This window comes from Suillus clintonianus (assembly GCF_016758775.1).
Source record: "Suillus clintonianus strain FC179 chromosome Unknown DEU56scaffold_7, whole genome shotgun sequence".
Lineage (NCBI taxonomy): Eukaryota > Fungi > Basidiomycota > Agaricomycetes > Boletales > Suillaceae > Suillus > Suillus clintonianus.
In genome coordinates this window covers 35,578-49,509 of record NW_024539231.1, presented here as the reverse complement: position 1 = coordinate 49,509, position 13,932 = coordinate 35,578, and the positions used below count along the sequence as shown (strand labels likewise).

The window sequence follows — 13,932 nt, the reverse complement described above, 5'->3', positions numbered from 1 at the left end:
GTCGGCCGACATAAGGAGGGTTAGTCCGGCCGACATAAGAGGATTAGTCCGCCGGACAATAGGGGCTTAGTACACCCGGAGAATAGGGGCTTTAGTCCGGCGGACGTGGGGGACAGAACAGACAGGTGTAAGGACAGAAAGACAGGAAGTCCGAGGGGACAGAAGGACAGGATGTCCGAAAGGACAGAAGCTAGAGGTAGGACTACACTAGACAATGTCCAGAGTAGAAACTGACAGAGGTGGACTACCCGAAGGTAGAGGCGGAGTATAGCCCGAGGAATCAATCCCAGGACACAGAGGTTGGACAGGGAAGTGGACCCGGGCCCATGGAAATGGATCCGGGTCCGAGGAAACAGGAATGAGGATAATCTAAGGTGATATTCGAACTCTGGAAACTACTACGAGTTTACAAGGTATTATATACTATGGACATGTGCGACGGGGACGGAGTCAGCGGAGATCCGGGTCAACGCGAGGAACATATGGAAAGGTTAAACCGACAGGCGCAAGGAAAATAATACAGGAACAGAGACAGAGATGAAGTATCAAATGGATCTGGGCATAGGAGGTATGATTGAGAATGAAGTCGGATATTAACTGTCAAACAGATCCGGGCATATAGGGGTTAGGACAAGGGGACTATACAAATGGGGTAACAGAATAGGAGCAGGACCGGAAATGAACTGTCAAGCGGATCATGGGAAATGGGGACGGAGATGAACTGTGAAGTGGATCCGATGTTTTTAGGGGTTAAGTGGACCTGGGTCCAAAGCTCAGGATCTGAGTAGGTCTGATGTTTAGGGTCCGATGCTTAGGGGTTAAGTGGACCCGAGCGGGTCCGACGTATAGGATGTCCGACGAATACAGGAGGAGTGGACAAGTGGACAAGTGGACGAGCGGACGAGTGAACAAGCGGACGGGTGGACGAGCGGACGAGTGAACAAGCGGATGAGTGGACGAGTGGACGACATGAGTGGGATCCGACAAATAGGACGTCCAACAAATAGGACGTCCGACGAAAAGGAGATCCGAGGTATACAGGAGGAGGACCGATGAATAGGACGTCCGACGTATAGGACATCCGATGTATATGGGAAACAGGGCAGATCCTGCTGAGGGGTATGTCTGGTGGAGACTGGGATGCGGAGTTATCCTGCCGAGGGGTAGGGATAGGGTTAAGGCATAGCTTGGCTACATTTCGGAGGTCCGGACATTGTTTGTTGGGAGAGATGGGATATGATTCAGGGGCTCAGTGTACGGTATATGACACCCCCCCCCTCGTAACGATCCTCCCATCGACCCACGTCTACTTCAACCTGCTCCTCAGCCCCCCCCTCGTAATGATCCTCCCATCGACCCATGTCTACTCCAACCCGCTCCGTCTCTTGCCCCCGTTTTTCATAACGGCCAACCTGGTCTTCCCCCTGCTCCCCCCCCCTGGATTTCCCCCCTCTCTCCCCCCTGGATTGCCTCCGGTGCCCCCCCTGGTTTTCCCCCCCACTCCCCCCCCTGGTTTTACCCCCGCTCCCCCCCAGGTCCACCTTCATGGCCTCCCTAACGTTGACGACGATATAATACCTGACGACGACTATTCCGCCGGTGCATTTTCTGCCCCCCAAGCGCAGGACCACCAGCAGGATGATGACGACATGCTCCTCAATAGCCCGCCGAAAGTTGCGGGGAAGAAACGACGCAACATAGTGTCGCCCTCGCCCTCACCCCCTCCTGAACCCCCTCACCCTTTCTCAATGCCAGAGAAGTCCCCTGCCTCTTTCTACGACAGTCGTTCGGCGTTCGGCGCGCAGCGGCCTTCCAGTCACAGGGGGCACTGCAAAGCTTCGTCGATGTCGCGCAGTATCTCAACCCCCTCATCCACAACCCACAACACGACATCATCCGACTTCCAATCATCTCCGACCCCACAGACATCATTGTCGGCCCAACCAAATGGTGGCGCGAAGAAGAAGAAAGCCAAGTCGAGCGGCATGCAGGATCAGGTGGACACCTTGACCGATGAAATTGGGAACATCCAGTCTGATGTTATGTCCCTCCGCGACTCCAAAGACCGGCGGTTCATGGCGAAACTCGAGGCAAAGAGCGAAAATCACCGCGACATGAGGAAGTACACCTGGCTTCGTGACGCTCGCGAACATGAGGCATCTCAAGCCATTGTCCAACATCAGCGGGAGCAGGAGAATAGAGATGCCGAAATTCGCCTTCGAGAAGTCGACATTCAAGTGCACCAGGCACATTCCACGGTTCTCGACAAGGAGGCAGAGAATTTGCGTTTGTGTTAAGACCATGTTCAACGGGTCGGACCGGAGGGGCTTAGCTTCAGCTCGTGCACTGCGCTCTTTACCCGAGTACGTGCCCCTAATTTACAGGGGGTAGATATCGTCGGCCGAGGTATATGGATGGGCCGGACGAAATAGGGGAGACTACCCGAGACTTCGTCTGGGTAGAAACTAACAGGGTACGGGCTACCCGAAGGTAGAAGCGGAGGGATTTAGCCTTAGGGATATAATCCCGAGGCTCGGAGGGTCGGACTAGGATGACAATCCCAAGAGCCGAGGGAAACGAGGAATGAACTGAGTCTAAGATGATATTCAAACTAAGGATATACTACGGGTTACAAGGGATTTATATACTATAAGGTATCCGACGGACGTCCGGCCGAAGCGCAGTCCTCGGAACGAATTCTAGAACGGACCCGAGAAATTGGGTGGACCGGACCGGATGAGAAGCCTCATGTATGGGATATGACAGTTTGCGCATTCAGTATCACCAACTAAAACAGGGTGGTAGCAGTGGTTCCTGAGTCTCGTCATCATCTCATCGCCGTCATCTCGTCGCCATCATCATCTCGTCGCCGTCATCATCTCATCGCCGTCATCATCTCGTCACCGTCGCCATCTCATCGTCATCATTGTCTCTTTGTTGTCGTTGTCTCATTGTTGTCTCATCATCTCGTCATCGTTGTTTCATCATCATCATCTCATTGCTGTTGTTGCTATTTCTGTTGCCATCCTGTTGTGATTTTGTATGTGTGTTGTAGTTGATTGATTTACATATGTTACATACATGTTACTTGTACAAGTGTACTACTGGTAGTACACATCTTGGTCAATTGTGAGCATGGTTCACCCTTCCCTATGCTGTGCATTTGAGTGAGGACTGTTGAAGAGCTGATCCATCAGCCTCGCACGAGCAACCTGACCTGGAGTTCCCTCATAAGACCTGTCACCAACTACATCATTTCCTTCTGGACCCTCAACATCTTGAGGGGTGAAATCTTGACCCTCTACACGAGCCCACTTCAGAGTACTCTCATATGTTCCATCCTGCTTGTGGCGATGGGTTTCAAAGCGAATGATCATGTTGTGGAGGATGATACAACACTTGATCCACTGCACGGCAAAATGCAGGTCTTTCTCACTCTGAATGTTGAACCGGAGCTCTCGGAGAGACTGAAACCGCCCCTTCAAAACAGCAAATACGTGTTCAACACATACACGAATCTACCAAAAAAAATTAATTCATTGAAAAACTGTCAGAATAAAAAAAACCTTAGACAGGTGGTAATTGAATGTCTTCTGGTCTTTTGTCAACCGTCCATTGCGGGGTTTCTTGAAAGGGGCAATACACCATGGCTCCAATGGATATGCACTATCTGCCCAAACACAGTGACCATCAGGAAGAAGGGTATCATGCTCTTCATAGAGGTGAGTGGATCGAAAAGTGAATGTGTCGTGGACACTCCCAGGATGTCCAAGAGAATAATCCACAATCAAGAGGTTGTGGGGCATAATGACCGCCTAGAATTAAATTAAATTATTTGTGAATGAAAAGAAAGAATAGCACATTACTTGACAGCCAAGGGAATAGTTGGATTTCCTGTCAAAAAAAAAACTCGCCAAAATACCCAGGTTTGGCAAAAAGTTCAATAGTTGAGCCATCAATGGCTAGGTAGCCACCTCTCCACTCTGGACAAGTTTTCAGCTCAGCCCACTTCCTAGCGAGGTGAGCATCCTCAGAATTATCTTCTGGGAAGCAGATAAACTTATCATGCTCTTCGAGTAGTGCAACCATCACACGATTAGTGCAATTGACCACTGACCCGACACTCACACCTGCCCATTGAGCGACATCCTCGAGCGTGATGGCATTGCCATAGTGGCCAGCACGATTCAGAAAGATGGCGAGCTGGATGGAGACGGGGAGCTGAGGATTATTGGAGTGGTTGCGGAAGATAGGGTGATCGGAGATCTGATCAAGGATATCGTCAAAGATTTCTGGGTTAACACGAAGTTTCTGCCGGAATAAGTCAGGGCGATGTTCCTCGTGGTGAACCAGCATATGAAGCTGGGGTGCTCGTGGTGGAGGCTCATCAGGCTTGTGGATTACACGTGCCCTCTCAACCTCGTCACGAAAAGCAGTGATAGTGTGTTGAAGCCTGTCGTAATGGGCAGCAACATCGTCCGATTCATCACCGGAAGAAATAGAAGAGATGAGGGATGGTGGGGTTGGAGAGCTGTAAGTCATATTGGTGCCTTCATCATCAGTAGCAACCGAGTCCATGTCAGAATCAGAGTCAGAGTCGGAATAGTCGTCTAGGAGTTCATTCTGGTACTGTAATTTGGCTAGTGCAAGTGCAGCCTTATCAACAGCATTGAGGAGGTCTTTACGTGTGGATGGACGAGGCATGGTTGGGGCTAAGGTGGGTGCGAGATCAAAACTCCTATCTGTTGGGTGCATATGTGACGCAGTTTTCAGCGGAGTTTGAAATTTCGGAAAGTTCCGAGGCTTCGTCTTGCACTGAGCACGCCGTTGTCGTTGTCGACCTCACCCTTGAACCTCGATGCCCATCCACAGCGCCGAGAAGGCCACCATCCAATTTTCGGGTGCCATCCACCCAAGGTAAGTCATTTTTGTGTGTAGTTAACTAACATTTACTTTTATTTTATAGGAAATCTATTATAATCCGGATCCCACACGCATCCCACCTGACCAGCGGTGCCTCGCCCTTACCGGCAAACGGCCTATCCACCTTCCGCCTCCTTATCTGTCTCCACGGAGGCACCCTCACGTTGGAGATGGAGTCATCGGACACCATCAACAATGTGAAGGCGAAGATCCAGGACAAGGAGGGCATCCCAACTGACCAGCAGCGTCTCACCTTCGCTGGAAAGCAGCTCGAAGATGGCCGTACTCTCAGTGACTACAACATCCAGAAGGAGTCCACCCTCCACTTGATCTTGCGTCTTCGCGGAGGCATGCAAATCTTCCTCCCGACAATTTCCATCCCCCCCCCAGCTGCTCAGCGTCCCCCCATCCTCCCCTCGGCGCTTATTTTGGTCCCTCCCGCACTCCCTACCTACAGCTGATTTCATTCCTGCGGGCCTTGTTTTTTTTACAATTTTTATTAATGCTTTCATTTGAAATACAAGTATGTTTGACCGCTACTCTACCACTTTCCCCTATGTACATAGCACGCTTTGAAAATAACAAGTGTCGTTTTAAAGTCTGACTACATGCCGACGTGTGCCAAGCACATTTCTCTCGGACTTGCACGAGTTCTTTCAAACTTTAAGCGGGGAGTTGAAGGGAGTTGAACGCAGTTTAGCGAGTTTTCAAGAGTTTCAAAATTTATTTTGAGTACCACTAATAACTGTTGGGCCCTCGTCTTTGAGCCACTTCAAGTTGAAAGTAGTTGATGTTTGATCTTGCATGCATGGAAACTTGTCACATGAAAGAGAGTCAACCCCGCAGCGTGGGAAATTTTGGTGACCCTTACAGTTCACGGGAGCATGCTTTTTCGAAAAATGCCTCTTGCCTGGCAGCCCGGCCCCCAGCCAGTGATAGGTCGCGGTAATGGAAGAGCTCGTGCAGTCCCTGCAGTACCACTTGCGGGTCCGATATTTCCTATCCAAACTGCCACTGGCAGATGACACTTGCACTGCTGTGCTACTACCAGTGGCGCCGCCTTCTGTAGTATCCGTACACTAGTGTGGCACCAGTACTGGAACCTCCTCATACACACAATACTGTCTCACCTACTCCCGTCAAGCTTGAAGCTTCGTGCCTGATGATTCGGTCAAATTGCAAAGCATCTTATGATACAATATGAACATCTGATGTATCCCAGCAAGTACTCAGTAAGTTGTTCTTGAACGCTTTAGAACCACTTTAGGACATCAACTCGCACAAGCTGATTCAGCCCGAGGTACTCCCAGTGGCTTCTTCGTCTTCAAACAGCTTGAAATTCATACTCTGCGGAAACGCATCCAGAACGCAGTCCAAGGAATTCCTCCTACACGTGCACGAGTCTCCCACCTGCATCGGTTGTGCTGGTTTGTCAGTTTTCTTTTGCTTGCCGGTGTAACGAAACCAAACGAGGATTGAATTCCACAACAGAATGAGGACGACGAATTCACAACGCAACGAGAACCGAATCTAGAACTCACCAAGCACCAAATCTAAACCAAACGAGCAAATTCTCATATTCCTTCCTGCATTTTGCTGGCCCACGTTAGCAAATTTCAAGTGTATAGTCTGTTGTTTTAAGCACCAAGGTATAGACTAATTACAAGGCCACATCAGTGGCATTAGTCACCAACTCCGTGCTTTTTCTCAGTTCAAAGTCATCTTCCGCACGGTGCTCATTCTGTGGCTTTCCCTGGCGTCCACTAGTCTGCATCTGTTGGCACCATCGATACCGTAGTACACTCGATTTCCTTTTTTAGACACTGTCGCTTCGCAAATGTCAAACAAATCAAACTCAGTACGACCATGCCGAGCAGCCGAAACATGTCAGATAGCCTGTAGATTTGAACATAGTGTAAGACTTGATCTATTCTATGACCGTAATATGGGGGCATTTGTCTTCTGTTCAGATGAAGGACGTGCGCTCTGTCGGAAATTACTCCAAGAGACCATGCCATTTGACACTCATGACTACCAGCTCGAAGTCATAACACACATGCTGGATGGCGATGATGTCCTATGCACAATGGCTACAGGATCCGGGAAGACAGATGCCTTTATTCGACTCATGCACGTCATTATAGCGCTGTCCAAAAACCCGTCACTCGCACCTGGCAAAAACTTTCCCCCTGATCCTGCAATGCTTGCAATATGCCCGACAAAAGCACTTGAATATGACTTGGTACATTTCTGCACAGCGATTCATGTTCGTCGAGAATCAATGTTAATGTGATCAACAGGCGGAAAAAAATGACCCAAGCTAAACAGTCTAAACTCACGAACACCGTCATTAACCAAGACACTGTCGCTGCAGCGCGCAAAGCAAGCAACGATAATTCCAGCCTATTCAAAAAGGTCTGTGAAGGGACTGCGATTATTCTGCTGTCTCCAGAGCAGCTCGAATCATCGGGTTTCTGTTCTGTTGTGGATAACAAGGCATTTGCAGCACACTTATGTGTCATGGTTGTTGACGAGGCTCACCTTATTGACCTCTGGGGTTTATCTATCCGGCCATCATACAAAAAGATAGGCTGGATGTGCTCTCGTGCAGGACGTCATGTTCCAGTGCTTGCTGTAACTGCCACGCTGCAAAAAAAATCAGAGGCAGAGGTCCTTGGATTCTTGGGCTTTCGTAGGGGACATGACCATGTCGTACGGCGGTCAAATTTGAGGAGTGATGTACGCATTATCTTCCGCATAGCCAAGTCGGGCATCAGTGGAACTAGTGTTTTAAAGTCCGGTCCAGTCCGGTCTTTTTGCCTTTTTTGGAGGCAACCGGACCAGACCAGTCTTTTCATTCCCACAATATCATCAAGACTGGACTGGACCTGTAAAGACCGATGTTTTCGGTCTTTTGCAGTCCTACAACCGGTCTTAGACTGGTTGCAACCGAGACCAGTCCTGTGGGAGTGTAGCACTCCTTCCCACGATTCTAACGGTGGTTTATTTGTATTAAACGGTTAAGATCTGAGCAAGATACGAGCATTATAAAAAAGGGTTCCCAAACTCCGCCCTGCATGTGAGTCAAATATGAAATGTCATTACCATGCTTAGGCTTCTTGATGAAATATGTGCTGCTAGTCAAGGCGATACTATAGCTAGTCTTATCTTGTCAATAGGGTAAGATATAAGCAAGATATAAGCTTGACAAAAAATCCTTATCGGGCTTGTCTTTGAAAAATAAAAGTGGTCGTAAGGCTTAGGTGTCTTAATGTTAATTGTAGTCCTAGTCTAGGCAAGTCTATAGCTCATATCTTGTTGGACACTCAAGGTTTGGGTAAGTTATGAGCCAATCGGTGATTTTGACTGATTTTGACTTGCTGTATATGAAATGTCACAAAATCAAAGTTGTTACTATAAGGCTTAGGTGTGTCAACATTACTTGTAACCTTAGTATAGACGAGTCTATAGCTGGTCTTACCTTGTCAATTGATTATGGTCTGGTCTAGATAAAAGCTAAGATACAAGACATCCCGTGAATTTGCAGCTTTTTCTTGTAATGCTCATAACTTTGTCAAATCTTAGCCGTTTTACATGATCGGACCACCGTTAGAACCGCGCTGACGAGTACTACATGTACATATAAACTGGTTGCGGTCTAAACCGATTTTAACCGGTTTAGACCGGTTTATTTATTTTTCGCAAACTTCAGGCAACTGGACTGGACTGATCTTGCAACTGGAAAAGACTGCAACCAGTCCTTCTTAGGACCCGGTCTGGTCCGGTCTGGTTGCTGGTCTTTTTGCGGTCCTGCAACTGGATTTTAAAACACTAAGTGGAACTCAGTTTCCAGAGCTCCGGTGGATCCTCGATTGCACCAATAACTCTCTCATCTTTGTACCTACTGTCCATATGGCATTCCATGTGCACGCCTACCTGCTTGAACAGGCTGCAGAGACACCAGGCAGGCACGAGTGTATCTGTCTGTACAACTCAGCCAACTTCACCAACCATAACAACAAAACATTGGATGACTTACGTGACGACTCATCCACAACCCCCCGCATCATTGTTTCGACTGCAGCCCTAACCAACAGAGTCGACCCTCCAAATATCGGATGTGTCGTTGTCTTCCCTCAACCTGCTACAAGTGACGAGTTGCTTCAGAACTTTGGGCAGGCCAATCAAAAACGAAACCTCGCAGATGCACAAGGCATTGTTTATGTGTCGAAGGATGTTGTTCAGACAGCAAAACAAATAGTCAGCCAAGGCAACACCACTGAAACAACAAAAGAGACCATGCAGATCTCAATGGCCCGGCTCATTCTCTCACAATGCAAGGTCAACAAGATTGATGCCCTGTACAACAACCCACCATTTGACATGTCCTGCACCTGCGCTACGTGCCTGACTACTCCCCCACCGCCATCACGTGCCCAGGATTGTAATTGCAGTGGGTGTCAGCCAGAGGAGAGTGAGGAGACGGTTGCACCCGCTGACATGGTGTTACCAGATAACGGCTGTGACTTCGTTCCTTCAATTATCGGTATCATTGTCTAGTACTGTGCATGAGTGGACTTTCCTGACGATTTCGATATTGACTTGTATTGACAGGGCGGGCATCAAGAAGATGCAGAAGAATTCCTAGGATTCTACCTCGACATGCTCGAAGAAGAGCTTCTAACACTCTCCTCATCACTCACCAACCCCAACCAGGCTCCAACTCAGCAGAACAACAACACCCCAGCAAACAACGTGCAAGAAGAGGGCTGGCTCGAGGTGGGCAAGCGTAACCGCACCGTCCTGTGCAAGTCACCTCCGTAACACGCCCAGGGGCAACCCTCGACACAACCCAACAAGTCCACATTGACTCCCTCCCTCCGATCCTCATCCTCGTGCTCGTGCTGCTGCCGACGGCAACCATGTACCATCACATGGACACTTTGCATTGGGTAAGCATTTCTGATGCTTACAGCGAGTGACGTGCAGGACTAACTTTGTTCATTTGTAGAATGAATACATCCAATGAGCCGTCTTCCTCGCCCCTTCAACCCATATTGTCTCCTCCTCACACATCACAGGTTCCTCAGCCCACGCATGACCTACACCTCTGGCGTCATCTTAGACGCTAACAAAGACACCTCCCTCGAGAACTCCAAGGTAACAAACTCCATCCTGTTTGCTCAAAATCTTGCTGACATCTAGCGCTGCTGCAGGATACGAGTCGTTACTATACCATCGCTGCTACCCTAGTACAGTAGATTTCCATCATCATCATCCGCCCCACTGTTTTCTGCCCACATACCCACCCCTTCCCCCCTAGTATGTTTGGCTAGCCCCTGACTTTTTATTTCCAGGAGTCTCCTTAATTTATGCTTATTTTACTTTCTTGTATGCCGGGGCCCTTTTCAATGACATGCTTGTGCTGCTTTTTCTGCTTTTTTAAGTGAAATAAGTGTGAAAAAAGCGAAAATTCAGAAATGGAGTGGGCTTAATTAAGTGGCTCACACTTTTTCACTCAAATGACTTAGTTGTCCTTTTCATGTAATTAAGTGATTAATAAAGTGAGAAAAGTGACCGGTTGTTTTCCTGATGGAGTATAGGCGAGCTTGCTGCCATTGGTTTCGGGGACATTGCCAGTGGTTGCATCTGTCCGTGCTTTCTTTGCACTCGATGAGTGGAGAACGAATTGAGGAATGGAATTTTCGTCTGATGGAAAAGATCTTTTGAGAGGGGTGGGTGTCTGTGGTGCGGCAACACGTGAAGGGGAAGGGAAGTGGTAGGAATTGGCTGGTGCAGACCTGGGGTATGATTCAGGTGTAGAGGGTATTAGAAATTGAAGTGAACTAGACTCTTGGTTGATGTGAGCACTATTCTTAAGTGGAGTGGTACAGCCGGCCATGATAAAACAGACCTTGTTGCAGATTCAACGATAATTAGTATTACAGCGCTTTGCATAAAGGATGGCAGTGGCGTGAATTTTCGTTCAATTAGGAAATGTGGGACTTAGTAGAATTTTGCTCATCGTACACTCACATTCCCTGTAATTCGTTATCACTATGCTGTTTATAACTATTCCTGCCTCTAAAAAACACAAGAGCCTGCTAGAGCATGACAGTGACCTTGATTCCAATAGCTCCGATGAGCACGATACTCGAATCGAAGAACTTTCGGAGGAAGAAGAACCTGACTCAGATAATGACGACGAAGATAACGAGCCTGAGCAGTCCCAGCCTACGAAGATCCTTACACCACCTCCGACCACGTCCAAAAAGCGAAAGCGCGGAACTAAACTATGTGACTAATGATCCCTACTACATGAAACTGTGGCTTGATTACTTATTTTTACAGCACCGTCTGACCCTGACCCTCCGGCAGGTGTAAAAGAGGTCACCTTTATCACGAGCATCACCTCTGCAGCTGAGATGAAGAAACCTGCGAGCAAACGTACCTCGAGGAATCAAACCTTCGCACTCAATCTTGACGAGCCTTGGGACACCATGAAAGCTCAAGTTCTCGTCAAAATCTCAGATGCACTCAACCCTGGACTGCTCCGCTACGAGGATTACGAGGTCTCCTGGTTCATTCCGCGTGTCCTTCCCAAACCTGGCTTATCCCTCCTCGACGAGAAAGATTTCGATGTTTTGGTGAAACGAGCAGCAAATCTGAAAGGCAATGATCCAACCCATCAACGTGACAATTATTCAGAAGGAGAACCACGAACTCAAGGAGAACGAAGCTGCAATTGAGCCGACTGTGAACGAGAAAGCTAAAAAACGAGTACAGGCAATTTTCTGAGTGTTTTATGTGCTAATTTTCACGCATATACTCTACTATTTAGAAGGAAGCAGCTGCCATTCTTCCCGGAAATCAACACAAGATTACGAACATACAGAGCATCTGTGAGCATTGGATTTGCAAGAAATCAGATGCCGCATGTCCATCAACGCATTGCTATGTTGATTCGAGCACGGACGAACATCTGCATCTCAATGCCGAACGGTTCGATTGCTGGGCATCTGCAATGGTAAGTCATTTATCAAAGAGCTGCCTGTTGCTAACAAGTGTTGATTCATAAAGCTCAAAGACGACGGGACAGCAACACTGGAGAAGCCACCTCACCATAAGCTCTTCGATGTTCGAAAGATCAGTCCTGTACTTCAGCGACGACTGGACTCGCAAAACACTAAAGTGTCATCACCTTCTGCACCAGTCTTCAACTTCACTATCGGAAATGAGGTTCTCGACATTTTTCGCCCATGGCTGCCCGCTGCCGCTGTCGCACCAGCATTATCCTCCACGTCGCACTCGTCTGACTCTGCTTGTACTACACTCTTACATCCATCTCGTGCTCAAGGGAGGGGTATACCACTTGACGAATTCTGCACGGAATATGACTTAGGCAACAATATCCATGCGAAATTCGCCGAGAATGCATACAAGGAAGCTCGGTTCTTACGCTTCGTTACGATTTCCGAGTTGAAAGAGATGGGCTTCCAATTGGGTGAAATTGCTGCGCTACGTGATGCTGTTGAACGGTGGTCTGTCCCTCGTGTTTGATACTTGAAATTGTAACTTTACAGGACTTGGCATCGGATTGGACTTCTTCGAAAATGGACTTCTATAATCAATTGTGCTAATGACCTGCATGTATACTATACAATTTTAGACCTTTCATTGCTCTCGCTCGTCTTTTGGACTTTCTATTGCTCTCGCTTGTCTAGAAGTACCCTGCATGAATAAAATACCCATGTGCATCATCCGGAGTGACAATCTCGAGAACCTCGTACATATCAAACATGATCCCATCACCTGTAGTGGCCAGATAGTAGTCTTGATGACGACGGAGCCAGTGTTTGATTTTTGAGAAGGCTTCCTCGATAGGGTTGAGGTCGGGTGAATATGGTGGGAGAAACTCGATACGTACACCTGCAGACACAAAATATAGTGAATGCACGTACCGAAACGATCAACAAGCTCGAGAACATCAGCACCGTGATGTATTTTTGCATTGTCCATTACGAGGACGCTAAGGGGGCCAGGATAGGCCGAACACTTTGGGAGCTGACAATTTGTTTTGTTAGTACATCGAGATTCAACAATACATATTCATGACGAGACTCACGACAATGTTCTCAAGCCATTCTAGGAACAACTCCTGGGTCATAGAGCCTTCGACAACAGTTGCAGCAACAATGCCATCCAGTGTGAGGAGAGCTTCTGTGGATGTCCGTCGTCCACGTACAAACACCTGCTTTTTCTCTGCACGTGTGCCCGTCCTCGATCGTCCGTAGCATCTACCAGGTGTTCGCTCATCTTTTGACGTCTCGTCAATAAATCCCAACTCTGATGGGTCATACTGAGCCATGCGGGCGATGAATGCAGCACGCAGAGTCTCGTTGCGTTCCTTGGCAATGCGCTTGAGTTTCTTGTAGCTCACATCAGCACGTTCGAGCTCGCGGAAGATTGTCGTGAAATGGACAGATATGAATTGGTTTGTTGCGAGGAGGTGCATGAGCTCGTCCAAAAAATAGTCGGGATTTTGCCTTACAAGACGAAGCAGGCAATCAATATCTTCACAATCGAGAGCACACAGACGACCACGCATTACTGCGCTAGGCTGACGGTTCACGACATCGCCAGTTTCGCGCCAGAGCCTCAAAATCCGAAACCAGGTGCGTTCGGAAAATCCGCAGGAATCTAAGATGTCCGGAAGGCTCAGAAGGTTCCGTTCATGGAGTCGAATTGCTGTGAGCTTCACGTCACGGCTGATCTTGCGAAATCCCATGTTTCGAGGATGATAATAAGGGTACTACAAGGCTACAGGAGCAAAATTTCACAAAGTCCCATGTTTCCTAATTGAACGAAATTTTCATGCCACTGCCATCCTTTACGCAAAGAGCTGTAATCTTGAGACGCGATGCGACGCAACTGGGACACACTGAAGGCAATTTGCAATATAATCAATCTCCACTCAGATAGTCGTTGCCGAACATTGCGGCAAGAATT

At 48.1% G+C, this 13,932-nt stretch overlaps 4 protein-coding genes across 4 annotated transcripts; 2 read left to right on the top strand and 2 right to left on the bottom strand.

Annotated features, from left to right (window-relative positions):
* Nucleotides 1–6,868: 6,868 nt before the first annotated feature.
* On the top strand, nt 6,869–9,483 carry DEU56DRAFT_727249 (P-loop containing nucleoside triphosphate hydrolase protein; the record flags this gene model as incomplete). Its single annotated transcript, XM_041347971.1, has 3 exons — nt 6,869–7,189; nt 7,252–7,710; nt 8,770–9,483. 3 exons carry the CDS (start codon nt 6,869–6,871, stop codon nt 9,481–9,483), a joined length of 1,494 nt encoding a protein of 497 aa, XP_041213337.1.
* A 1,499-nt stretch (nt 9,484–10,982) lies between these two features.
* DEU56DRAFT_752017 (uncharacterized protein) lies at nt 10,983–12,483 on the top strand (the record flags this gene model as incomplete). The annotated part of the gene is made up of 5 exons (XM_041349599.1): nt 10,983–11,220; nt 11,275–11,570; nt 11,596–11,703; nt 11,765–11,950; nt 12,004–12,483. The coding sequence occupies 5 exons, from the start codon at nt 10,983–10,985 to the stop codon at nt 12,481–12,483; spliced, it is 1,308 nt and encodes a 435-aa protein (XP_041213336.1).
* Nucleotides 12,484–13,030: 547 nt separating this feature from the next.
* Nucleotides 13,031–13,258, bottom strand: DEU56DRAFT_692444 (uncharacterized protein; the record flags this gene model as incomplete). Its single annotated transcript, XM_041347160.1, has 1 exon — nt 13,031–13,258. A coding segment is annotated over one exon (228 nt), but the record flags the coding sequence as incomplete, so codon positions are not given.
* Nucleotides 13,259–13,312: 54 nt separating this feature from the next.
* DEU56DRAFT_720131 (uncharacterized protein) lies at nt 13,313–13,711 on the bottom strand (the record flags this gene model as incomplete). The annotated part of the gene is made up of 1 exon (XM_041347674.1): nt 13,313–13,711. A coding segment is annotated over one exon (399 nt), but the record flags the coding sequence as incomplete, so codon positions are not given.
* Between the last annotated feature and the right edge of the window lie 221 nt (nt 13,712–13,932).